The sequence below is a fragment of the Syngnathoides biaculeatus genome, chromosome 4, assembly GCF_019802595.1.
Source record: "Syngnathoides biaculeatus isolate LvHL_M chromosome 4, ASM1980259v1, whole genome shotgun sequence".
NCBI lineage: Eukaryota > Metazoa > Chordata > Actinopteri > Syngnathiformes > Syngnathidae > Syngnathoides > Syngnathoides biaculeatus.
Genome location: NC_084643.1, coordinates 8,958,044 through 8,985,670, shown reverse-complemented (window position 1 = coordinate 8,985,670; position 27,627 = coordinate 8,958,044). Strand labels below are relative to the sequence as shown.

At 41.0% G+C, this 27,627-nt stretch overlaps 1 protein-coding gene across 1 annotated transcript in view; it reads right to left on the bottom strand.

Moving 5' to 3' along the window:
- The window catches only part of dock8 (dedicator of cytokinesis 8), a 72,695-nt gene that overhangs the window by 18,742 nt on the left and 26,326 nt on the right, over nucleotides 1-27,627 (bottom strand). The window contains exons 7-35 of the mRNA XM_061818229.1: nucleotides 26,878-26,963; nucleotides 26,365-26,431; nucleotides 20,422-20,571; nucleotides 20,092-20,172; nucleotides 19,557-19,716; nucleotides 19,342-19,478; nucleotides 17,218-17,311; nucleotides 16,955-17,117; nucleotides 15,930-16,047; nucleotides 15,635-15,705; nucleotides 14,399-14,543; nucleotides 14,202-14,303; nucleotides 14,029-14,124; nucleotides 12,820-13,054; nucleotides 12,591-12,752; nucleotides 11,595-11,773; nucleotides 10,609-10,701; nucleotides 9,850-9,945; nucleotides 8,008-8,157; nucleotides 7,831-7,944; nucleotides 5,983-6,138; nucleotides 5,221-5,360; nucleotides 4,966-5,129; nucleotides 4,467-4,618; nucleotides 3,256-3,438; nucleotides 3,015-3,141; nucleotides 2,669-2,756; nucleotides 2,495-2,591; nucleotides 978-1,112 (exon numbers count right to left, since the gene is read on the bottom strand). Coding sequence (XP_061674213.1) covers nucleotides 978-1,112; nucleotides 2,495-2,591; nucleotides 2,669-2,756; nucleotides 3,015-3,141; nucleotides 3,256-3,438; nucleotides 4,467-4,618; nucleotides 4,966-5,129; nucleotides 5,221-5,360; nucleotides 5,983-6,138; nucleotides 7,831-7,944; nucleotides 8,008-8,157; nucleotides 9,850-9,945; nucleotides 10,609-10,701; nucleotides 11,595-11,773; nucleotides 12,591-12,752; nucleotides 12,820-13,054; nucleotides 14,029-14,124; nucleotides 14,202-14,303; nucleotides 14,399-14,543; nucleotides 15,635-15,705; nucleotides 15,930-16,047; nucleotides 16,955-17,117; nucleotides 17,218-17,311; nucleotides 19,342-19,478; nucleotides 19,557-19,716; nucleotides 20,092-20,172; nucleotides 20,422-20,571; nucleotides 26,365-26,431; nucleotides 26,878-26,963 — 3,741 coding nt within the window. The remainder of the gene's footprint in view (nucleotides 1-977; nucleotides 1,113-2,494; nucleotides 2,592-2,668; nucleotides 2,757-3,014; nucleotides 3,142-3,255; nucleotides 3,439-4,466; nucleotides 4,619-4,965; nucleotides 5,130-5,220; nucleotides 5,361-5,982; nucleotides 6,139-7,830; nucleotides 7,945-8,007; nucleotides 8,158-9,849; nucleotides 9,946-10,608; nucleotides 10,702-11,594; nucleotides 11,774-12,590; nucleotides 12,753-12,819; nucleotides 13,055-14,028; nucleotides 14,125-14,201; nucleotides 14,304-14,398; nucleotides 14,544-15,634; nucleotides 15,706-15,929; nucleotides 16,048-16,954; nucleotides 17,118-17,217; nucleotides 17,312-19,341; nucleotides 19,479-19,556; nucleotides 19,717-20,091; nucleotides 20,173-20,421; nucleotides 20,572-26,364; nucleotides 26,432-26,877; nucleotides 26,964-27,627) is intronic.

The window sequence follows — 27,627 nt, the reverse complement described above, 5'->3', positions numbered from 1 at the left end:
ATATGAACACTACAAGGCCATCTGCAGAATAAAAACGTGAACCCCTGTTCAGAGAGAAAGAAATTATTTTTTCAATGGTTTTAAATCGCACAATTGTAAGCATAAAATCTATAGTAGAGGTTTTACAGTAAAGTCTTTGTGCAACTATTTCAAACAAAGTACACTTGTACTTTTGGATGGCTATCTGTTGAGAAATTGCTATTATGTACTTATGGAATCGTGCTGCATTAGAGTAACAAAAACGAGAGAAACAAATTATTTTTATCTTTAAAAAGACAATAATAACCAATATGGATCATTTTTAGGCTGATGCCGAATCCAATATTTGCCTGAATAAAACTACAATAACTGATTATTTCCCATTATTTCAAAAATCATATCATGAATGGAACAACTTATTTTTTGGCCCCTTACTGTTTCTAACATTTAACTGCTTTACAATTCTGTCCATGAGTATTTGTTTAGCTTCACGACACGGGGAAAAATACATTTTTGAAATATTTGTTTGAATGTCCTATATTTATCTTATGTTGTAATGTTTTGTCGTGTGTATGAAAACACCGTAATTTCCGGCCTACAAGCCGCAACTTTTTTCACACCCTTCCAACGTTGCGGTTTATGTGGGGATGCGGCTAATTTGTGCATTTTTTCTAACGGCCGCAAGGGGGCACTTGAGCGGAAAAGGCAAGAATGAGATTGGTGGAATATATGTGCCGAGGAAATGACTTTTACCGGCTTTGTTAGCTTTAACTCTTTCTGTGTACAGTCTTTGTAAATATCTTGTGTTTGAATGTGTGTTTCAATGTGGCCACTTGCGGCTTTTACACAGTTGCGGCGTGTGAATCTACCAATTGGTATTTCCTTTCCAAATGTACTCGATGAGGCTTATAACCAGCTGCGCTCTGTAGGCCGGGAATTACAGTAAATAAAAAATCAGTTAGACTCTCATAATATTCTTAATAATTCAGGTGGAGTACCTTGACAACAAGCGCTCTGAGTGTGCTGAAGGTGTGCGAGAGGAAGGTGGTGCTCTGGTTGCAGGTCAGAGAGTGGAGTAACACCTTCAATACACCGCCCACCACGCTGTCCTTACAGTCTGCCAGTGGCACCGCCTGCATGGAAGACACGCAAAATGAAATAATATTCATCCCGGTGAGTGCAATAGGAAAAGGTCACAAGGGAGACACAACGGTCAATTGTGTGGAGTGAACAAAACTCGACAAACAAGAACAGAAGTCCACCATCGCATTTACTGGTACCCTTCTGTGGAAGTCATAGGAAAAGTGATGTTTAGCTTACTTTTGAGTCATGTTATTCAAGATTATTTTATTCCAACCTGTGTGGCGGACTAGTGGTTCGCACAGGGATTCCCACACTTTTTTGCATCAAGATCTACATTTCAAGCAACCAGGTCTCGCGATCTACCGACGGGGGGTGCTGAGTGTATTGCCGCCGCAATGGGAGGATGGGGTGCGCATTTCCACGACTGCCGTGGAAAAACAAAGAAACAGTAAATAGGAGGCCAGCTTGCTAGAGGCGTGTGACACACGTCAGAAGAGACAAGGATTGGTCAATTGACGTGCACAATTGATGTATTGGTCAAACCTCAACCAAGCGATAAGATGGATGATAGGCCAACATCGCTTTTTGGGGGGAGGCATGCGGTCACAAATCGGCCAAAACTGCCTCGGCGATTAACCCTTGGGTTGGCACATTTGCCTCACAGTTCTGAGATTCTGTGTTTAGACGTTTGGCTCTGGCCTTTCTGTGTTAGGGTTTGCATTTTCTCCCCATGTGCGTTTCATCTCTGGGTATTCCACTTCATTATTAAAACGACTACAACATCTAAAAAGTTTTTCCTCCGTGCCCTACCTCGTTCGACTAACTATTTTGGCCGAGCCCTTCGTCACAGACGTCAACAGAGTACTGTTGTACCATTTACCTGTGCTTTACGACAATCTTAAAGCAAGACGTTAATGGAGCGTAGATGAGTCAATCTTTATTAGAAGGCTATTAAAAGCGAAATAACAACAAAACAAAATGCCAAATGTAAGGTCAAGTAGGCTATTATGTGTCAAAGTTATTTAAATGAAGCACAAAATGTAAACATGAAATTGGCTAGTTCTTTCTGATGACTAATAAGTTTCAGGAAATTAGAGTGCGGGGCCAGTCTACGGTTTTTGAACTGTTCTGCTTGCATGGGTTTATTCCAAAACCATACATGTTAGATTTGTTGAAGACTCTAAATAGTCCCTAGGAGATAATTGGAATATGAAGGCTGCTTGTCTAGAGGTGCCCTCTTATTGGCTGGTGACGAGTCTAGTGAGGCCCCAAAGGTTTTAAAATTATGTGCAAAATGATGAATTGATTTCAATAAACTGGGAACTAACTCAAACTAAATTCACTGCCCTGTAAAAAGAACATACTGTACACAAATGAAAAAAAGAATTGGCATAGGACAATCTCTTCCAATTCGAGGAAAGTTGAACCTGACCTGCACAATGGTCTCCAGCAGGTCCAAAACGATGAGGTTTGCTTCTGTGGCCAAGTTTCCGCTGATCAGGGCCTCCTGGTCCAACTCCGCCTTGGTCCTTGTGCAAGGTGGAAAATTCAGAGTGTAAAGGTGAAGTATGTTTGGAGAAGTGAGACATAAAATGTGAAAACATACTTATCGTGTCTGTCATTGGTCTGTCTCCACTGGGTGAGATCTTTCCTCCAGCGCAGGTTCTCTCTTTGACCCATCGTTCTGTCCATTCCTGACAAACACAAAAATTGCAAATCATATCGTGAGGATGCCTCACATTTCAAATACTAAAATTGGCTTGAGCTTGCGAATGCTTTCGAGTCTTTGAAAGACATTGAAACCTCAAGACTAAATGTCAAAATGGAATAAAGAAATGCTTTTTGTGCCATGTTGACGTTTCCACGACTGTTACAAACAGACAAGGTCGGCATGGGCCAAAATTGATAACTCTGCGCACCCTGTTGCCGCAGTCCCTCAAAGTGCACGTTACCTCCGACTCGCTTCATCATCTCTCCCCGGGCTCCCATCCCCCTCAGCAGGGCTTCTTCCAGCTGGAGCTTAGCTTGCTGAGATTTCTGTAAAGCCTGCGTGCTGACTTTATCACTGCTCTGGTGACCCTACACACACGCACACACACCACACACACACACACACACACACACACACACACAATGGGGCATTATGGACCAATAAGACCTTTGAAAGGACTCCGTGTTGCCAAGCAAACTGACCCGGTACTCAAAGCAGGACACACAGATAGTAAGAAGCTCCAGCAGCTTGTTGAGCTGCGAAGGGGGCATCTCCACAGTCCAGCGCTGGATCAGACCCCGGTCGGCATTCTTCATCACCCACAGGAAGCAGACCAGCAGGTGGCGGCTGGTGTCCGCCGCCAGGGTGGCTACCGCTTTACCCTGCTGGGATAAAAAGGGAGACGCTTGACAGAAGACACGAGTGTGCTTTAAGAGGTCAGACGAAAATTGATAGAAAAGTAAGAGATGACCACAAGATATAGGCTGGATGTTCTCGTGCATTCTAATAAGCAAGTGGGTGAGATCAAAGGGTGCACACCTCGGACTGGTTGACAGCCACAATTCAAGCACTTGTAAACACATTATTAACATTCAAGCATTCACACAAAAATGTCCGGCTCCCCACAGGGATCCTGATGCAGCAAGCACACGCGCACGCGCGCACACGCACACCCACACGCACACGCACACACACACACACACACACACACACAGTGCAAGTATGGTTGGCTACTTCGGACGTGAAAATCTACTGCAGACTAATTCAACTTCATTCTCTTGATGATGAATTACAACGCAAGAGGTCTACTGCTGCTTCACTTGTGTTGCAGTACTTGATAAATGTGGCCATTAGCGCCTGAGCATTTTTGGGTGTCCCGCATGGAAAACCTTGCATTCTCACGGCAGGACCCGGACCGGATTTTTCCCGGATCCAAAAGTCGCGACTTTCCCACTGAATGTTATTGTGAAAATAACAATGAAGGAGGAAAAAAAAAACCCCACAAAATACATCGATCAAAGCAGCTGAAGTATGACAGCTGCCATGTTTGGAACTATGATGAATATGAGCCCGAGAACCACGTTGTATGAAAGTCACTTTTCCCACTGCACTGGTGTTTCATCCAAAAACATTCGGGGTCACTAGAGTGTATCTCTTGAAGGTGAATGTGTAGTTTGATAGGTCGATAGTACACATGATGGATGCATTGGTTAGGTATGACAACCCTTTTATGACAGTAATGCCTACAAACCATCATATATTCAAGCATATCTGTGTGTGTGTCGTGTGTGTAGCTATGAAAACTAAATCCAATGACCTGAGTTAACTTCATACACTTGGCACGACACACACGTGCATAAACAATACACACGCATACACTTCTAAAAACAGCTTAATAGTTGACAGTTTTTACCATGGATGCCATGGAAACAAGAACGTTCCTCCCCAGCGTGTTGAAAGGGTTGCCGGCAATCGCCATGGCAACAGATTGATTGATGGGTGGAACGCTGTCAAGGTCGTCCTCGGGTCCACCACTTTTGTTCTTTGCGGAGCGTGCGTCTGACACTGCGAAGACACACACGCAGACTAACTTGCGAGAGTCACAACATTAGGTACATCTGTAAATAGACAGTAGCTCCCAAAAGTGATTTCACCCCTCTCATTTTAAAACGTTTTTATTAGGCTTTCTTAAAATGTAGTCAGTATACAGCTTGTAAAAGAATCTAACTTCACTGCTTGTTTAAAATAACTCAGCAAAGTCTAAAAAAAAAAAAAAAAACTGGCAACAAAAGTGAGAACACCCCAAAGGGAAAATGTCCAAATTGGGCCTAATTAGCAATTTTTCCTCCCAGTGTCATAGAGTACAATATATTAGTACAGTATATATCTTTCGTTTTTGAAATAATAAATACCAGTGAAATCCAGGTAGTTGGTGGAGTCAATGATGATGCCCACCAAGGGCAAGTAGAGGGCAGCCATCTTGGCTCTGACCTCGCTCTTGACGCAGCGATGGTCCAAATCGTGAGAGCACAGCAGGCTGAAGATGGCGTTGATAGCTTTCCTCTGGACCTTTCCCCTGAGGGCACAGACAGACAAACAACTTATCAAAATGGGGTTGCTTCACTTTAGGAGTCTTACTAAGCAATACGCCCCCTCCTTTTCCATACCCCTCTGACTCCATGTCGAGGGCCGCGCTGAGCTCTGTGAGGAGCAGGCCGGTGAGGTAGTGCTGCTGCTTGAACTCTGGAGAGAGCTCAAAAAGGCCCAGGATCCTTTGCTGCTCTTGGAAACTACACGAACCGGAGCTCTGTATGGAAACAGACGATACAGTACGGGATGGGCTCTATTTTGGTAGACAGCGCAGCTACACTTCAGTGTAAAAATTACTGCATCTTGATTATAGTGCATGCGCAACACTGGTAGTTTTGCAGACCTGTGCCAAAACGGCCATGCCGGTGAGGCGAGGGCGTATCCCTGATGATCTCTGTGATGTGCTTGGTGGAATGAGATTTTGGTACCAGAAAGTCAGTCTAAACGTATGCCTATTAGTACCATGTCGAAGATTTAGTGCACGTGATCTAAAGAGATTTTGGTGAATTTGATGGGGTCATGCAGGCAGGTATTCACATGAGCTCCACAGACGTGTGGTGGATGACAGACTTATTTCAACAGCAGGCATCAAACCCTCTTAATCACTGTAGGAATCCGCTTATTGAACATTAGTGTTATTATCATAATTTTTATATATTTTTTTAAATCATCTCACAAACTGTCGGGGTTGGGTTGGACGGAAATGAATGATCTTTGGAGGGGATAACGATAAATGAAGTCTAGGGACATACAGTGGTACCTCTACTCACACAATTATTTTGGTCGGGAAGTCTTTAAGTAACGGGAGTTTTCACAAGTTTTTTTTGCAATGAACGGACCTGTGAGGAGATGGACGGGCACGGGGAGGCCGGAGCTGAGGCTGGACTGCTGAAGAACAGGCTGAGGTTGAGGTAGTGCTCGTGACTGCACAGGATTCGCAGGAACTCCAGACGCATGCTGATCAGCGTTGGCATCGAAACAGTTTTGGCAGACATCTGAACCAGAAAAAAAAAAAAAAAAAAAACTTTCAAAATGACTCTGATGTCCGTTTACCGTTGTAAACCCAATGTTACACAGAACATGTTGTAGGGAACTTACATTTTAATTGCCTGCGTACAAATACAGTAATTGCATCGCTCCCATTGAGTGTGAAATCAAACATTGAAGTCAATCTTCTGTTTTATTTGTTTCCCACTTGCTTTGTTACATCACAATTTACATCAGATATACCCCCAAACAGATTGACTTCATCCATCATCAGATAGATTGGGTGAAGATCCAAAGTCACTTTCAAGTGATTTCCGTCTTGAAATATAGCAGAGACACGATGACGGCGGAATGCCCACATTCTCCATGGGTTTCCACACCCATGCTATCCATGCCAAAGACAAAAGGTAAACTGGGCTGGACTGAGTTTTGGTGGATGCGCAGATTCGCATCCGTTAAGCAGCAGTTACCGGTACTTGATTACTGTTTGTGTTTGACGAAGTGTGCATGCACCACATCACACAAAATACAGTTTATGAATTCCTGCCTTAAAATAATTCTAGTTCTTTTTAAGGCACTCACTCTTTCTGTACCCACATTGGGTTCTGTTCGTATAATTGTAAGCCACACTCCATCTGTCATGGTAACAAAATCCATACTTGCCATTGGCTCAGCACTACAAGGGCAGGGTATGCCGTTGCTCACATTCACTCACATGCCAGGAAAACTAATAATTATTCTAATAAATCTATTCTACTTCCTGTAATTATATTCTGATTCAATAATTCTTGATGCTTGGATTATTTCAACCAAATAATGTCAGGCTTGTTGTAAAAACATGTCTAGCACAAGACGTCTTTAGGAAAAAATGTGAACTGCTTGTACATCACAGCATATTATAGCAAGGGCCAGACACCAAGAGAATACTTTCCCCAGTGTGTGAATGCGGACGGATACTTATATTAATAACAGCTCTGACGGTGTCAATCAAAACGCTTTCAAATCTCTGGTATTTGATGTATTAAGATTGTGCAGGTCAAAGTTCCCACTAAGCTGCGCAACTGCGCATCCGCGCACTTGTCCCACACTCTCGGGGCAGAGGAAAACAGAAAGCACAGAATGAGATGGTGTATAATGTTAAAATTCCACCTTGGCACAGCCTGATTGATGATAAAAGCACAGATGATACATTGCCCAAAAAGCTAATTCTTTATTTTAATATAGGCAACAACATAACATTAACCTTAAAACTGTTTTGGAGCATCATTCAGATTTTAACATGCATTGCGAAAGATATTCTGCAAGCAATAATTCAGTTTTACACCAAGAAAAACAGACGGGGATATCATTGTGGGTTATAAAAAAAAAAAAAAGTTGGAAGCGACATTTCATATTTATAGTTAATAGTTGGCTTGGTATGTATTTGTATTGTAATGTATTTTTTTGTTTGTTGACATTTTCAGTGGAAGTTTGCAAAAACAAAATTGTTCTTGAAAATGTTCTGATGGGAATGTCGTCTGAACCTTTTAATGAGCCATGTAACGTCAACGGATGACGGTCATTGACCACAGTGCATACGTCTGATGTTGCTCACAGTGGTCAAAGGGGGCGCTCACGGGCTTAGTGTGTTTGCTCAGACACGTCAAAAATTAGAGGGAACATTGGTGCAGGTGTACCTAATATTGCATCCTGAGCTGTACCTGATTGCAGTAGTTTTTCACCAGAAGGAAGATGAAGCCTCGGTCCATGAGAGACAGCAGGTCGTAGAGGAAGAAGGCCAAGCTGATGTTGACTTTCTCTGCTTGCTCCACCTCCTGAAACACACATTGACAAACAGCAATAAGCTTATGTCAAGCTTGGCGGGACGACTACCCTACCTTGTGCTGCTTGACGAGAATGGTCCCGATCTCAGCTGTGACCACAGAGACGATGGTGGTGATGTCGTCTTTAAAGCGGTCGGAGAAGCGGCTCCTCCGCGGCACGCTGTTGGTGTCCAGCTGGGACACATGCTGGGCCATGCTTTTCACCTTTTGGAAAGAATGGTGAAGACAATAAGATGAATATGCAGCGGGTCAAAGAACATTCGGGCCGAACTCGTACGATGGAAAAATGATTGATCCCATTTGACACCGAAAGTCCAGAATGTTTGACTAGTGCCGGGATTCTCAAAGTGTGGTATCACTCGTGGTGTGCAAAACAATCTCTGCCTTCTAAAAAGTTCAGTTGCTTTTAACTTTTAAGTTAAAATTTCATCTTAAGGTATTGTTTAGCACATTTTTTTTAGGTAAAATTTTATTAAACATTTATGTGCATTGCATTTTACCTGTATCAATATTCAAGCAGTTTCCTTATGTTGAAGTGGAATTTTGATTTTCAAAAATGTCAGTTTTTAAAAAAAAAAAAAACTTGTTTTTTGATGAACACCTTCTCCATTACTGCATTTTACGTTAGTCATGAAGGTTGTACTTGAGGAGATAAGTGATTTTTAGGTAGTACTTGGTGTAAAAAGAACTACTGGGCTAGTGTGAGCGCTGTTAAGCATGCCCAAGATTGGTCCACTTAAACTCCTGTGACACAAGCATGTTCATGCCCAGTACAATTGGGCATGAACAGAGAGTGTCATATAATTGCTGTAATGCTATTGTTCCATGCCTGTCACTCATGATAAATGGCATCCTGCATTGTAAAAACTAAATATGTCTCAAAATAATCCACTACGAAGAGGCAGCGTTACAGTTTGTTACGCTCGGACGGGCACTTGAGAGAGGCAGTGAATGTGTCAACTAACCCTCATTTTTGGCATTGATACACAATAAATGTTGAGAAATACTGTAAAGACAAATTGTAACGGTAACTATGACTACACGGGATATTAATGGCTGCATTGTGAGAGAAGCCAAAACGCATTTTCATTGTAACTTTTCACTGTGCACAAAGGGCAATAATGGACTGAAAACAGTAGAGGACATGTTAAACACACAAGAATAACGATCAATCATTTACACAGACAACAACACAACTATTTCACAAGAGGGGCCTAAAATAATACATTTATTACAATGGGCTAAGCACAAAAACATGGAATGAAGGAACACTTCATAAGCCTCTTCCCTGAATAACAGACTAGAATAGAAAAAACTAGAAATAATAATAAAAACGTCCACCGCACCGTCCACATTCACATTGCCAGTTATTCATGATCATCACTGTCAGCATACACATTTAGAAAGTAACACAATAACCAGAAAAGAGATGCGGACTCCAAAATAAAATGAAATAAAAAGTACTCTCAAATGCACCAAATGTGAAGCAGATCTAAATAAAACCCAAGAAAATTTGTTTTGTTTCAAATCCAATGTTGTAAAGTTTTAAAGACGCATACAAAAAGGCTTGCACTGCACTTGAATCATCCCCCAAGTGAGGTCATTTTAGAACAAATATGACTAAGTGAGATTAATGGAGAGGTTGAGAATAAATGTGAGTAATGATACGCCTCAGAAAAAAACAGAGCAAGAGCATGAGAGAGAGAAAGAAAATGAAAAAAGTAAGGAAAGAAAAAGAAAGACTAATAGAAAGAAAAACAAAAAACAAAGGAAGAAAAAAAAACGAGAATGAGATTCATGGTTGGTCAAATGATGTGATGTGACACGTCCACACCTCTCTGTTTTTTCTCTAATGCGCAAGTCACAAAGCGGCTTTGTGTAAATACAACTACTGACCAGCAGCTCAAAGAAGAACCACGCGTATTTGTACGCGTTCTCCCTGCACACCCCCGTGCTGACCACCATCTGCAGAGCCAGCTCCTCGTGAAACTGCTGCAACCAAACACATAAATATTGTTCATGTGAGACATTGCTACCAAGTATAACTTTGATAAACGAATAGAGTAAAACCTTGTGGCACACTGACACCTTGTGGACTTGCATCAGTTCCCATGATTCATTATTGAATTAAATATGGGATTTTTTTTCTGACTTTGTTATACAATAATAAAAAAACTAGATACACATAGCATGACAGGCTAATTGATTCCATATTCAGTTTGATATATTTTTTCTTTTTTGCTAAATTTCACCGGTGATTTGATTATTATTATTTTTTAGTTTACTGGTTTGTATTGAGCATCAGTAAGAGGACCACAAAAAAAAGCAATTAATCCAAATAAATACATAATGATAATAACAATAATAATGATACTTATTATTATTATTGTCATCATATACTAACAGAATAATAATCCACACATCCATTTTCCAAGCCGCTTATTCTGACAAAGGTCGTGGGTGTGCCGGAACCTATCCCAGTTAACTTTAGGGGAAAGGCGGACTACAATAATATGCATTAAAATTATTATACTAAGTTACTAAACATGTTGTCATAATTGAGTAATATTTTCTACGTAAAGATTAAAAAAAAAAAAAAAGACCGTTGCTTTATATAACCTAAGTAACCATAGCGACACTCCCCCCCGCTTGCACCTTTCTGCTGGAGGGTCTGGTGCTTCCTGTTGCGTTCTGATGGCTGTTTGTATCCAAAATGGTAGACATGCGACTGCCTGGGAGGTTGTGGCCCTGCAGAAAAGAAAAAAAAAAACATCTTCCATCACAATGAACATGATGGATGTCCTCATTAGAGCTACTGTCTGCCAGCCTATTACAATAGCGAATGTACTGTTGCCGTTAGAGCTACACCATATGTGGGGGGGGGGGGGGAGACATTGCATTTTTCAGTTTAAACTAAAGCATTCAAATTATAATTTCTTTAGTAATCCATTTTTACAATGAGGTACTGGATTACACAAACATTAGCCCGCATTTGTACCCTAACGAACCTCGCACTCATGCAGAATGAGTGGTGGACTCCAATTGGGATTCGAATGTGTGCGGAAAAAAGATTATTGAATGAGATTTTTCAAACTTAAATCAGAATGAATATTAGAAAATCATACTACTTTATTTTGATAAGAGCTGCTGCAACTGCTCCCATGCCGCAATAAGTCCACGATGTTGAGCCTTTGTTTATGGCTGCCAGTATTTTGACTTTCTACACAGTTTCTGCACATATGTACAGTTTTGTACTTGCTCCAGGTGATCATGGATCACGGATGTACCGTCAATCACCCGAGACGATGGCTAATATGCAGAATATTGTGAATAAGGAAGAGGAATGGCTTGGTTTAGGACTGCCTTAAACCAAGTCGCGATTTAACCAGACTTGCTTGGATTGCAGTGGAGAGCTCCATCCATCCATCCAGAGCTTTTTCCAAGTCGCTCATCCTCACAAGGGTTACGGGAGTGCTGGAGCCCATACCAGCTAATTTTGGGCAAAAGGTGGACCACATCCTAAACTGGTCGCCAACCAGACACATCTGAATTGTTTGGTTTTTTTTGTCTTTTGCCACACCTAACTTGAAACTAGATAAGACCTGAGACCTATTTATGACTCACTCCCATTTCTGTCATACCTTGGCAGCCAAGATGTGTTTGACCTCGGCATCCTCGGCAGACGAGTGTGGCGCAGGGATGTCAGGGTTGCTGCTGCTGCGGATCCTGGACTGCAGGAGCATATTGCCCACCGTGGTCGCAGAGGCTCGGCCCATGGTGCTGTAACGGCTCTCTGAAGATGGCATTTCACCGCCTGTTCCTGTTGTCGAACACGTGCAAATTAGTCAGTTAGTCAGACAGTTGGGAAATACAGTGGATACCCAGAACAGAAATTCAGAAAAATCTGAATTTGCACGTTCAGTCGAAACGAAAAGGGGTATAAAAGGACTGAAGAAATGCCCATCAGGCCTCCTTGTCTATCATTTTGGGGACTTTATGTATTACATTTGAATAATAAGTATTAGTTTTTGTACTTGGATATAAACAGATGCTCTATACAGATATACCATCTGGTAGCATCAAGGTGTCAAGCAAGTAAGAGATGAGAGGAGACACACACAAATATTCATGTAGACAAGTAGAGATTTGTGCCATCTTGCGGTATCACTAAGAATTGAAAAATCAATTAGAGATGGGTCAATTACTCGCAGATTTTCATTATTATCAGATCCCTAGAACAGTGGGGGTTAAATGTATTCTAAAATGTTACTTGAAAGATCAACTGCAAAGTGCTGTTATTAAAAGTTATATCAGGTAGCATAAGTGGAAATGGACACCACATGCAGGCAGTGGAAATGTGTGATTTCCTTCAGCCAATATGCAAAGAAAGGTAATAACCAAGGTCATATTAATATTATGATTTGTAATTAATCAATTAACTACGGCATGTTCCAAAATGAAGTCAGAAATCCAAAGACTCTTTAGTACCGGTGTAAACTTCTAAGAGAGCAGATGAGGGTACCATGACCAATGTTTTTTTTTTTTTTGCTCCATGTAAGTGACAACCAAACCGTTCACAATTATGATGAGTTTAGGTTTCAATTTCTGACAGAAAATGAATCTTCATAAATGCGTACCATTTGGAATGTCTCGAGGGGGGTCTGGTAGACGAAACACCCAATAAAGGTATGACGCCAATATGCTGTTGCGGCCCTGCTGGTCCCTGGACAGCTCCTGGCTGGTATGCAGACTGTTGACAATGGAGACCACCGACTCGAATGCAATCTGCGCCAGGTTGGCTGCAAAACGGGATGTCATGGCATATCTACAGGAGGCACACTCAAGTCAAAGGCATCATCAACTCACCGGTCTGGCCAGCAATTAGCATGGGCTGCATGATGAGCATGAACAGATTGTCCAGTACCAGGTGAAGAAAGAGCACCAGTGGCTCCAGGCTGGATGAGGACAGGGAGATGATGCTGAGCTTTAGCTCATGCTCCAGCTTATTTTCAGGAATCTTCTCCTCTCGGACGCGCAGAGGAAACGTGGCGCCACCTTCCAGCGCATGACAGAGGGTGAAGAAGCGCTCCAAATGGTTGTCCTGGTGGGAAATTCAAGACAGTGGTCCAGTGAAGTTTATAGTGCACATGTGTAGCTAAAAAAAAAACAGTAGTGGAAAGCTTACGCTGTTTGCCACAGAATTTTCATGTTTACATCTACCTTGCGATGGTTTCCTCAGGGTAGTCTGGCTCCCTCCCACACATAGTACCGAGGACATGCATGTTCAGTTAATTCAGGGGTCTCAAACTCATTCTTAGCATGGGCCAGATTGTAGTTCTGAGTTTTCTCAGAGGGCCATTAGGACTGTGAAACCATAAAACTGTTGAATCACTTCATCATATTTACACATGAGATTAATGAAGTAGTTTTGGAATTCTAAATCAAGGCTATGGGTTTTTCAACTATTCTTCATGTTTGCTAACACAAAAATGCTTGCAAAATCCCAATGTTATCATTTATGATCTCACAATTTGAAATTTTAGTTCAAATTTTCACAAGAATCATGGAAGTTGACCTCATGATTAGCCTTTGCGGGCCATATAAAATCATGTGGTGGGCCGGCTCTGGCCCCGGGGCCTTGAGTTTGACACCCATGAGTTAATTGAAGACTAAATTAAGTGTGTCTGAAACTATTCCTCTGAGGGCGAAATACAAAGATGGCAGGTCCGCTTCAACATTCTTCAACTTTTGAAATTGTTTGCTTTCAAATATGTAATACATTTTAATTGAATTGGTATTTAGGTATAAATACTATATATTACCATAATACTATAGAATAATGGTATTATGTGTGTGTGTATATGTTTTCCTATATTTTAACACAGTATTAATGTTAAATCGTGCACAATATTACTGTGGCTTTGAATAAAATTACTGCCTCCGTCTTTTTTTTTTTTTTTTTTTTTAATATGAACACTTGGGTCTACTCTTGTAATGATTTTTATTTTGGTGGTGCTTGTGAGGTATATTTCTTGTGGTAAGAATTATTACCCCGAATCATCAACTTTAACTGACCTGAGTGTGCGCAGAAGACACAGCCTGGACCTCCAAATTGAACAATCCCTTGTGGCTTTCCATCCACTTGACTGGAGGAATTTGAGAAGGAAGTTTCTGCGCACAAACAATAAAGGTGCACTCATTCAAGAGGAAAACAAGTGCTGTTGAGGTGCATCTTTTAACAGGTTTACCTCAGCAGTGTGCAGCGAGTAATTAGGAGGTAGTCGTTCCAAGACAACGGGCAAGCAGAACTGACCTGTGTGCAGTCTGTCATTAATCCACATGGGTAGCCACTAGATGAGGAACCAAGAGAAATGTGTTGCATTGTATCTCAGAGCAAGAAAGGAAAAAAAAAAAAAACCTCATCGTGTTTGTGCATGAGGCTTACAGAGTAGCCAATGAGTGTTTCGCAGCTGTTGCTCTGGTTCTGCTTCTGGTGGCAGCTGATGTGGTAAAAGGTGAAGAGCAAGTGGTGTCGCTCCGTTAAACGGGCGGGAAGGGCCACCTTCACCTCCTCATAGAAATCTGGGGACCTGACCCAAAAAAAGAAAGGAGAGACTCAGAAGAGGTCCTCAATTTATGACAAAATCAGAATGCACCATAATCTACTGGATCCCTAACCTGTGTCAACGCTGTATGAAAGTCATAATTACAGTAAATGTTTGTACAAAAACACTTCTGTGCTTCTATGTTATAAATAAAAAAAAAGAAGAAATGAAAACCAGTAAGTATGGCAGAAACAGTATGGCCACTTGTGCAATGTGAAAATGCATTTTTATGGCGCTGTGCACATTTGTTCATTGCACATCATGTTGAACCTCACAAAAGTGTGTAGCGAATGTTGTATTTCATTTGTAGTGCTCGTAATATATTTATTCACTCCAATATTATGACAGAAATACCACTCTATTGTAGTAAAGTGACACCCCCTGTCATGGTGGAAGTTCCACTCCAAATGCAAAATTCAAAACATTTTTAATGGCCTAAAAATACTCCTCAAACATGGTTTAAAATCATTGAAACTTATTAAAACAAACTTTTTAAGCGCATCCATCCATTTTCTGAGCCGCTTATCCTAACAAGGGTCACGGGGAGTGCTGGAGCCTATCCCAGCTGTCATTGGGCAGGAGGTGGGGTACACCCCGAACTGGTTGCCAGCCAAACTCAGGGCACACGGAGACAGACAATAGCCGCACTTATAATCACACCTTGAGGCAATTTAGAGTCTCCAATTAATGCATGTTTTTGGGGTGTGTGAGGAAACCGGAGTGTCCACAGAAAACCCACGCAGGCACGGGGAGAACATGCAAACTCCACACAGGCAGGCCTGGATTTGAACCCCGGTCCACAGAACTGTGAGGCAACTGCTCTATAGCTGCTCACCGTGCCGCCTTTTAAGCACATTGTAAACATATTTGAACAAAGACAAAAATGACAAAATGTATAGGAACTATGCAATAATAATGGAATAAAAAATAAAAACAGTTTTAAAGTTTAAGCCTTAAAATATCTGTCGCTTACGCTGTAGTCATTTTGAAACCTAACTAAAAATAATCTGAAGTGAACCACTATATAGGTTGAGGTTACTGTAAGGTTACTGTATGATGAAGAAGATTCAACTTGCTTGTTATGGTAGGTAACAGGAGTGTACACTTCCCGCACAAATTCAGGGCCGCTGGATTTGCCAAAAATTACCTGTGGGCAGACACACATACAAAATCCATCATGGTTCAATTAGTGTACAATATGCTTTTATCATTATCAATAAAGCTGCAATATGTACCAGAAATGCCATTGATGGAAACACCAGCATAGTTTATTTTTGGAACCCTAGTGTTTTGTTCAACAGCTTTTGGGTTACAACTTCATTTGGGAACAGTATTTTTCTGGATGGTTCATGAAGTAGACGCTCTACTTACAGGTAGAGCGCAGTTGGGGTCTTCTCCGCTCATAAACTGGATTTTGATGGTAATGTTTCGCGCAGACGTCAACCTGTTAACAAAGTTCAGCCTCTGGGGATAAATAAAGAGCAGGTTCCTGGGGAATAAAAAAAAAAAAAAAAAAAAATGTAATTCATATTTACAACGATAGATGGCAATAGCGTTATATGACTAATTTCACAATAAGTGAAGCAATAGGAAAGAGGGGTTTACTTGGGTTTCAACATAAAACTACCATGTCTTGAAATGAGAATAGAACTGAACCAATTGTCAAAAGAATGCATGCAGTTTTTCATAATCCTATACATAGCATATACAGGATATATATAAACCCAAAACAACACTGCTCTTTGACATACATCATCTGGAGCAGTTCAGAATCAATATCGAATAACATGATAAAAATCAAAACTTTTAGACAAATAAATCATACTCACCAGAGATGTTATCAAATTGGTAGTAATCTGATTTGTTTTTCAAAGTTTTCAAATTTGAAATCTGATCGCTTCAAGAAAACTGTTGAAATAGTTACATCGGGTAGGACTACTGATTCTGAAGACCCTACGCAGATTAGATTACCATACATACACATAGAGAAAACCGGAAGCAGTGCAGACAAATGAAACATTAAAACATAAAGAAAATAGATTTGGAATTCCGGTGGCAAATGTAGGTCAGTGCTTCTGGCAGGGTTTGCTGGCCTTGACTGTCCACAGACGTATAAATGAACGTCCCTCATAGTGGCAATCAAAACAAAGGCAGAATGCAGCACAATGCAACCAGACAGACATCAGCTCTTGACTAATGAGTCCGGCATGACTGTTCTTGTTGCCTGTGGCTCGTTGCAGGAACAAAAACAGTTTCTGTTTTGATAAGAAGACTTGCAGGAACCTCAGGCTATATTCATTTCTCCTTCCAAAACCATATTTGTATTTCGTGTTTGCACATTTTACTCACAGGATGAGCTACAGGAGTTCTTGACATAGGAGTCACCGTGGACTCACCTATAAATGTTATGAGGGACGTAAACCTCACTGGAAGGGAACTCCAACACTTCTTTGACATGTCGAATGTTCTTCTCAGCCACAGGGATGAGAGGGATGAGCTCGGTGGACAAACAGGCCTGAGGCAAGTCGTGCAGTGGCGACATGTCCAACTTTATAGAGCCTGAAGGCGACAAGACGGGGTGTGACTGTTGGTTTGGCACCATTTCACACCGAAACTAAATTGAACTTTTTTTTTTTTTTTTGACACAACAATGGGGCACCTGATATCGTCTTGATTCTTCTCTGTGGAGTGGATGTTTTCTTAATCTCATACAGAAATTTGAGCAAGTCCTCATCACTCAAACGATCCCCTTCCTGAAACAGCAAAAAACGAGAAATCAAAGCCACAATATGTAACAATTTGGCCTTACGACGACAGCTTGATAATCCCGTTGTGGTACAAAAGGATCTGTTATCATTGCCATAGCGACTATATACAGTATCACCAACTTTTCATGATATGTAATATTGGTTGACAAGCCAGATCTTTTCTCATGTTTCCTTAGCATCTATGCTAACATAACATAACACTGTGTGCAGTGCTTGTAGGAACTCTGTCAGGCACTTAAGTGATCACTTTGTTCCAAGACATGGCAGGTTTAGGACATGCATGCACGGGTGAAAATCATGGGAAAGCTTCTAATTTCTTATGACATTATAAGTTTGCAGCATTAAAGTAGGTCATTCAACAGAGAAGTTAATCCATTTAAATTCCAGTTTCCAATCTGAACATTTTTTTTTTTTTTGGTACTTAAGTATGCCTATTCTATAGGGCCTTTGATGAAGAAGATAAACGTCAGCGATTTTAAGAAAGAAAATACAAATTGAAATCTAGCCTTCCATCATACTATTTATACATTACTCATTTACACAAACCCCGATTCCAATGAAGTTGGGGCGTTGCGTAAACAGAATACAATGACGTGCAAATCCTTATCAACCTATACGATCATATTGATTGAAAAATGATTTCATGTTCACACTGGTGAACTTCATTTTGTTCCTCTTTCTTTCTTTCTTTTGGCAAAAATCCATCCATTTTTAATTTGATACCTGCAACCAGTTCCAAAAAAGCTGTGACAGGAACATGTTTTCCAGTATGTCACTTTTTCTTTTGACAACACTCAGTAAGCATTTGGGAATTCTAGAACCTAATTGTTGAAGCTCTGAAGGTGGAATTATTTCCCATTTTTGCAACAATGTACAACTTCAGGAGCTCAACTTCCCGGCGTCTCCATTGTCACATTTTGCGCTTTATAATGCACCAAACATTTTCAATGGGAGACAGGTCTTGACTGCTGGAAGGTCAGTCTAGTATTCCCACTCTTATTATTACGACAACAGGCTGTTGTAACAGTTGCAGAATGTGCTGTGCGTTAAAAAAATGCAGGTGGTGTTAACATATAGCTTCCGCTTTGGGTGGTAATATTTTAATGTTCATTGGTTGATGTGGCTACAAACTCTGTCAACTGACAATGTTTATAATCATTATATATAAAATGCTTTTTTGTTAATATTGATGGGTGTCTGGAACACGTCAACTATATTTAAATTATACAAGAAACATTGCCTCAGTATTCCTACAGTTCAGTTTTAGAGACTTTTTGGAACTGATTAATCATGAAAACTGAGGTCGTAACTGTATTTATAGTTACTACATTGTTATTACCTTGCAGTTAATTAAATTTGCTATAACTTTGCTTTTGTCTAGGGAGAAAAATACCTGTTCTTTAAATAAAATAAGTATATCATTAAATTGGGCGGCATGGTAGAGCAGCTGTAAGGATGCGTTTTGAGGACACGGGTTCAATCCTGGCCACACCTGCGTGGAGTTTGCGAGTTCTCCCCATGCCTACGAGGGTTTTCTCCGGGCACTGCGGTTTCCTCCCATATCCCAAAAACATGCATTCAATGGAGACTCCAGATTGCCCTTAGTTGTGACTGTGGGTGCAACTGTAGTCTGTCTCCATGTGCCCTGCGATGGCCTGGCAACCGGATCAGGGTTTACCCTGCCTCCTTCCCGATGAGAACTAGAGAAAGCTCCAGCACTCCTGCGACCCTTGTTGGGAAAAGCGGCTCAGAAAATGGATGGATGGATGTATTCGTCGTTTGAATATATTTACATATATTTTCAAAAAGTGTCAATTTTGAAAACAAGAGAAAGATGTTATGCAACTTTAAACTTGATGCCTCCTTCCAAGGTTAAATATCTTGAATTTTTTTAGCCTGACATGTGGATGCCAGACATGGTTGTTTGCCAACAGAACGCATCTTTTTACAAGCCACGATGCCTCTCAGCATAACAATACAGCATTTTTATTTTAGTTATTGTTTTGGAGCAGGACCTGTTTGAAGATGGTGCTGATGGTGATCGTGGCAGGCTTGAAGGCTGATATGTTACACGGTTGCTCGTCGAAGGTGCTGAAACGTTCAGAGTTCCTCCTCGGCAACTGTGCTTTCCGATCTATGCTGCTGGATTTCCCTGGAGGAAATGGGAAAAAAAAACATCTTGGTCACATGAAAAGTCCCATGATAGGGAAGGGAGGAAAAAAAAGCACACCTTTCATGGTATCAGAGTCGGTGACGTCGCGGTCTATGGCGGCAGTGCTGATGACTTCCATGATGTTGACAGTGGCCCAGGCGAAGGGCATACGGTAGCGACCCAGCCTGTGGCAGAAGCCCTCTGCCTGGCCTCGGAGTTTCTCCAGCTTGTCCTTGTTCTGAAGGGCAAGAAGCATGAATTCTTCAAATGCGACATTCCTAAAAAAAAACGTATATTCCACCAGAGGTGTCCAGATTTTTTTTTTTCTTCCAATGACGTAAGGCCTACTTTTGCATTTCTAACCCTTAAATAAGTGAACACATAAAAACCTACCCATTCACATACGTAAAGCTATGCCAGTTATTTATTGTGTATATTGTTTATACTGTATGGATTAATTTAAAAACATCCAACATGGAAACTGGTCATTTCTTTTAAACAGCTAACTAATTGAGACATTGTCACTTCCACTTCTTGATCTAATAATATCCCCATCCTTAGCCTTTATATTTCAATGAATGCAACCCATTCCCTTCCTCATAGCCTCCATCACCTTTGAAGATTCGCAATCCCTCATTGTCATGTAAGGCTCTGCGCAGTCACCAATCTCGCCTTGTTGAAGGACTTTTTCAATCTGCAACGCAAACAACAAAACCCATTGGATCGAGGAAGCCCAATCCAAGTGCCCCAACATTAAAAAAAAAAAAAAAATCAGTAAAATCCTGAAGGAAAACAAGGCATCCTTATCTTGAATACCCCGATTTGCATGTGAATTTTTTTTTTTAACTTTCAGAAATGTTCAAGTGTTACATGTTATGTGTATTTTTTGAGTTGGCAGTGTGAAACGTTTAAGAAGCACTGTCCTAATGGATTTTACGCTCACCTTGATGACCAAATATATGTCTGATGAAGGGTAGGTGACAGAGAAAATGGCCGACCGAGCCAACGAGGAAGGATCCACGTGAGGTGTGTGCGATCGCAAAAAGCCTTTAAATTGCTCAGAGTTCAGGTCACAGTAGAAGTTTTCAGATACCTGAAAGGAGAGGATCGACTTGTTTGAACATCATCAGTATAGCAAATGAGAGCACATAGAATTTTCAGAGAGTTCTCTATCGCATTTGTACTTATCGGGTTGCATTTCAGCTGGAGCCGAACTCAGCTGAGTTTAGGCAAGAGCCAGGATACAACCTTGACCGGTCACTCGGCATCGCAAGGCACACAAGACTCACATTCTCACTTCTGGATAATTTAGTCTACAAACAACCTAACATGAGGGCTGGGCTAGCATGACATGATATTGGGAGAAAAATGACTGCAAATGTTTCATTTTTCTCTTAAACTGGGATATAGCTTGTGATGTGAAACATTGGATCAGTGCTGGGACAAGCTAGTTTTCAACACAAACTGAACCAGTTCAGGTTACAGTTCTTGTTCAACTGTTTGAAGTCAGTCACCGATCCAACATACATTGTTGCTACTCATTTGGTCCACACTAGTAGCCACCTGCAGCTTTCATCGTTCAATCTAAAAAATACTGGGAAAAAAACTTGCTTGAATGGTCTTTTTTAAAATGAGGAACTGAAATAAAAGCAGGACTCTCATCCTAAAGATGCAAACAAAAACATGCAACACAGTGTTACAGAAACAATGGTGATAGTGTGACATTTGCAAACACGTATGTCGCAATGATGACGGTCACACAAAATAGTAAATCACTAAACGTGAACAGAGGAGATTGTTGAACAAAACCACGTGCAGTGTTGCCAACTTAGCGATTTGGTCATTACGAACTCTGTCCAACTATTTTTCTAATAATAAAAAAAAAAAAGAAAACGGAAAAAAAAACAGACAACATGAGTGGATTGATTTTCATTCTGTTTTCCATACGACGACGCATGCAGCCCTTTTATACAATGCAAAAGCATTGATTTATCAACGTGTTGGAAAGTTTTGACACCTAAATTTGTGCTTCCAAGCCATAAATATTGTGGGGCACACACCTTGTCTTAAGGTCATTTTTTGGGTGCTTATAACAAGACATTTGATTTCCATGTTTTATTGTGTTTCACGCAGAACTTGGAATTTATACATTTGTTCATTCCTGTTGTTCAATTACTCCACCATACACACCAAGTGTCTGCTGATACCAATCTGCAAATAAAGTGAAGTGGCCATTTGAAAACCTCATTAGTTTATTGAACTGAGGCACAGCTATAGGCCATGTCGACATCGAAAGATAAACATGCAATTAAAACTTGTGATCTGTGTGCTGCTCATAAAAATTACCGGCGCCGGCAATAATTTCCAAAACGGAGGATTAATGGCAGCAAGAGCTGGTTTTGTGACTACGGCTCCAGTGTAAACCACTCCAGTAATATCATCACGACCTCGGGCTACGAACAAAGCCACGTGTGCTGGTCATGTGATCTTTGTGATGAGACGGATTTTCTTCTCGCTGGGCTTCTTTCCAAGAGGAGTGACCACATATAGCACGGCAGCAGACTATGTGGTTGCCCCCCCCCAAAAAAAGCCCCAGCTGTCAAACATAATCTGTGAAGCCGTGACACGCTCAGTTCTGTCACCCTCTGTGTAGATGGATGCTATATGAAGCCAAAAGTAATAGACACAAAGGGGTGTGGTCAGTGTTGTCATCATCGGTCTTCTGCTCAACAGAACAAATGCACCAAAGGAGAGCGCATATTTTGTGAGCTCGGGGTTAATGACAAACATATTGACTCATGGCAGTCAGCCTTTCAACTTCTACAAGTCCAGGAAATATGGACCATACAGACCAGGAAGTGAGCAAAGTATGAACCACGAGCCACACAGCACTTGTTCCAGTCTTTAAAAGGGCTCAGTGAGCATTCAGATTAGGAATCCTGTAATATTTGTTGCATTTGCATCTAAAACTGATTCATAAAAATGTTATTTTTCTATGCAGCTATCGAATGAAAAATTTTTTTAATTTATTCAATGTATACAAATATTACATTTTACATACAAGATGGGCAAAAAGTACATATACTAGAAAATTTCTCTTTTTTTTTTTACCTGCATCTTGTCCTTCCTCACCTTACTCTTTCCTTGCCAGAGAATTGCTTTTTATTCTTGCATCTTTACTTCCATAGCTCCTTTTTGAAAATCTTTCTCCTACCTTTCTAAACAGATTTTCTACTTTCCTTTGCCTCAGACTTGCTTTTTTCCCCAGTCATCATTTTTCCCGGTTTTCTTCCTCCCTTTATTCCTTCTTTCTATCACTTTCCCGACATCTATTTCTTTCCATGCCAGACCTTGTTTTACTTCCTTCAGCCCTATCTTCTACTGTCTCCTTTTCCTCATTGCCTCTTCCTTCAAAACGTACTTTTATTCTGCATCCATCCTTCCCGTCACCTCAAACCTGCTTTTTTCTTCTTTCCTTACACTCCATCTTCATTATGCCTTGTTTCATTTCCCCTTCCTATCTCACTTCCTCCCTCGCTCCCTTCTTTCATTCTTTCCTTTCTTCCCTCCTTTCAGTTAGCTGTCCTTGCCTTCCTTCTGGTCAACCCTACTTTTATCTCGTTATTTGTTACTGCACAGTGCTGTACTCAGCACTTGATGGACCAGTCAGGACACCTGGTCGCATTATCATAAGATGCTGTTACCATAGCTCAGATTTGATATTCATTACTTTGGATTTTTTAGTCATGGACGAGCCATATCCTTGCCATCTTTACCTGTGTCCACGTCAATACACTTGAGCAAATCGCTAAAGTCTATTTTAGTAGCCCAGAATTGAAAACGTCTGTGGAACAAATTGCCTCTCTTTTAAGAGCTGAAACAATTATTATAGTTGCAAGTATCATGTTATCACTTACGCAAGGTTACTCCTCTTTCAGCTGGTCATCAATGACCTGTGCAAGGTGGAGCTCAATACAATGTTATGGTGACGATTAAGGATTGTTTTTACTTCTACAGAGGAGAAACGGTCACGCTTAGTTTTGTGAAAGATTTTCTCCTGACCCATCCCCCTTTCCCATTGCACCCACTACTCATTTCTCTCCTCCAGAATACTAGTATATCCTCTACTCTACATTAAACTTTCTACTGCTTTTGTGCTGTCTGTCATTTCTGTGCATCTTTATCTCCTCTCTTGTTTGCCTCAGAGGGATTCTTGGACTTGTGTTTTTCCTCCTCACAGAGGTTTTGTTGTTACTTGGCATCTGTGCAAACTGCAACAGATGTTCACATAATTCCCCATAATTCTCTGCTTATTAATCATGTGTCTCTGGTCTGTTCGGGCTGAGTGCACACACAGCGATTGACCCAAGTGGCCTACTTAAGTATCAAATGCAACACGAGAGGTGGAAATATTGCAAAGGTCCTGCACACAACTGTACAGTAACACTAACATGAGAGGTTTCCTAGCTAGTCCACCAACCTTATAGACCACAAAATTTCAGCATGTAAAAGCTCTTGCAAGTGTTGCACACAATTCTAAATGGTAATAATAGCATCAATGGTGACACAACATCAGATGTCCTGGCTGATCAACCAATAGTATACAGTAGAGCACTACAATTTACTCTACCATTTGTACGAGTGGTGCACACAACTCTGAACAGTAACATTAGCATCTGTGCTAGTACTAACATGAGATGTCCTGGCTGGTCCGCCAAAATTCTATAAATTCTAATACAAACTCAATATTATACTTAATGTGTGACAGTTGTGCCTGCAACTTGGAACAATAACGCTGATGCAAACCCAATGACAAGTGTTGTGGCTGGTCCATCAAAATTATTGAACACAGCTGTGCAACAAAGTTTTTACAACTGCATTATTTTTTTAAACGGCACAAGGGCTGACAATAAAACACTACCATGCAGCCATAACAGCAACTCTGAACATATGCATCGATGCTAATGCTAACACAACATGAAAGATTGTCCTGTTTGTTTCAGGAACAGAAATTTCAGGTTGCCACTAAGACTGTTGATGTTAATCTCATCCCATGCAAGTGTAGCATCCAAGTTGTAGTTTTAGGTCCAATTAGTACATATCACCGCTTCTGTCTTTTATCCATCAGCAAAAATCAGTCAACATAATCGTTTCCACTTGATAAGGCACCGAGACGAGGGCAAGGCCACTGGCATAAAACCCCATTTCACTAACTCCGCCAGCTCTTAAGCACAAGCTAAATCCTTCCAGCGTCTTCAGCAATAAACCCCCCCAGCTAAAGCAATCCTCCAAAAAACATGCAAACGGCCACGGCTTAAAGTAGCTGGCTAGAAAAAAAAACTGCTCAGTATTAGTAGCGATAGAGACAAAACATGTTGTAGATTACACTGATCCATCCCTCACTGACTTGAGTGCCTAAAGAAACACACAGTAGATGGCACGCATGGCATGCAATAATTAAGTCAGGGTGGGGGGAAAACAACAACTAACGAATTTACTCATTATTAAATATTTAAGAGTATGAGCTTACTCTAGGCAACTGTAATATGGGACAGTACTAATAATGGCCACACTTAAGTGATATGACTAATGCAAATTATGGCTCAAGCATACCAAGAGCGATGTCACACAAGATCAACCAAACATCTACTCAGAATGTATCTAAAGGATTAACTCCGAAGATGTGTTTACTTTTACGGTGCCATTTTTTGTGTGTTGTGATGTCACTACTGAAATGCATCACAGTAATCCCCTACTAATACAAAAAAAAAAGTGAATGCCATCTTAAGGTGTTTCAGGAAGAGCAAAAATCACAACGACCACTTAGGAGGAGGATTTGCTGTTGCCCACAGCTCTTGCCCTGAGACTCACATAGAGACTCATCCACGTACCAAGTCCTCCAATCAGCTCCCTGAAGTCACGCACACCAAGGACCCACCTCCTAAAGGCATATAGTTAACAAAGAGAGTACAACTTGTGCACTGTAGTCTATACAATGTTTGTTTGCAATTTTTGGGATGTTCAAAAACATATATGATACAAAAAAAAAATGTTTGCTTTAATAAGTCTTGTAAAAGCTTGGTTTATTTCCACTGCAGAGACATTGCGCAGTCAGCCATCAAGCTCCAAAAATGCATTTTCAAAAAAGTGTTTTGTGATATTTAGGTAGTGTCTCTGCTGTGGTGAGACTCTCACACCAAAACGGCGGCGAGTTGGACAGCTGCACTGGAAGGTGGCGTCCTAAAGCCTAAGCTAGTACAAATTAGCAGCGGTTTTCTCGGGGCACTCGGCTTTCCACCCACATCCCAAAAACATGCAACATTAATTGGACCCTCTAAATTGCCCCTCGGTGTGTTGTCTGTTTCCATTTTGCCCTGCTATTGGCTGGCAACCACTTCGGGGTGTACCATGCCTTCTGCCTGAAGACAGCTGAGATAGGCTCCAGCACTCCCGCGACGCTTGCGAGGATAAGCGGCTAAGAAATTGGATGGATGGATGGATGGATGGATTTCATGGACTGGAAGCAGACCGGCAGTGTTCCAAAAACACCACGGCCTTGCTCCATTTCCCAAACAGAGATCCACACAACAGGGACACTTCAGGGAAGGTTAGCTATTTACTTGTTCGCTCGCTAGCAAGTTAAGGAGCTTGCTCAACTGCGATGGGGTTGTCCAAAACATCAGTCTTGTAGTTCGAGGGTCACAATTACTTTTCAGAGCTTTATTTTTGTATACATGGAGATTTCTCAAATTTGGCAGGCTCTCTCTAGGGTCTGTCAAAATTTACAAGAAATTTTTGAGCATCAGGTTCAGCCACAAGTTGTATAACACACACACACACACACTTGGCCAGTAGTGAGTGTCTGCCTGTTTCTAACTTTCCTTACCTTTTTCTTCTCTTTCAGGTCATACAAGGCCATGGTGGCAAATATGGGCTCGATGTCAATTTCAAACCTAAGGAGAAAAGAATTATTCAGAAATGACTCAAGCCCTGAAACGTGCTGACATGTAATTGAGGTTTCGTCGCGGTGCTATTCTCATATCATATTCCTATTCTACTAGTTCCTGTTCTGTGTGACTGCTGTGAATATTTGTTGTATCTGGAACCACTTTGAGATGTGCGATGACTGAATGAAGCCAGGAAATACTGTACATGCAGTTCAAACATCTGTCACTTTAGTAGGTTATAAGGACATGTCTCTGTGCTTGTGAATGGTTTAAAAGATTGGGGGGGTTCTGCAAATAAATGGGGGGGGGGGGGGCAACAACCATTACATATGTTCCCTGAAGCCACAATTGGATATGACACACAAAAATGCTCAATGTGCGGGTTAAAAAGGGCCTTTGTTGATTTTAATACAACCATCTGCTGCTGAAGTCATCGAGGATGTACGACATACTTGATGGCCTGGCATCGGATCAGAATGCGGTCTCCAATGTGTTCTTTCGGGCAGTCGGGGATGGGTCGGATCTCCACTGCGTCTTCCTGGAATACAAGAGAAGTATTACATTTGGAAACTATGCAAGAAAAAGGAGAAAAGAATCAGTCGCTAGATTTAAGTTTTTAGATAAGCAAAATACTACTTTATTTAGCAACAAGAGCTCATTAATTTGGCATAGTCTGTTATGCCCATGACCACCACCTACAGGAAAGGAGTGGGACAGTAACCACAAACCCTTTTTAAAATGGCTTGAATGTTTTTTTTTTTTCTTTTCACTGTGTTACTCTTCGACATGAACAGCACATACACTATATGGGAGGACAAAGTCAACCCTTAATTTTCTACCTTCAGGGGTGCTCTGCTATTTTTTTTTTTTTTTTGCACATCCGATGGGCGTGATAATCAGGAGGTCATTTAAGAAACAGAAGGAGGGCACTGGATGATTGTATTGCATTGCTCTCTTCCGTTTTTCCTTGTTGTTCCAATCTCGAGTGTATTTCATCACTGGCTTGAGTACTGTAGTATCTGTTGTAGTACGTTTCGTGTCTGACCCAAGACTTGAGTCACTCCTAACTTGTTGGGAGTTAGAATCCCTTTTGTTTTTATTTGTTTCTTGATATCATCCTTCTATCCACCATCCATCCATCCATCCATCCATCCACGTATTTTGATCTAGAACATTTGGTTCTTGTTACACGCTGACCTTTT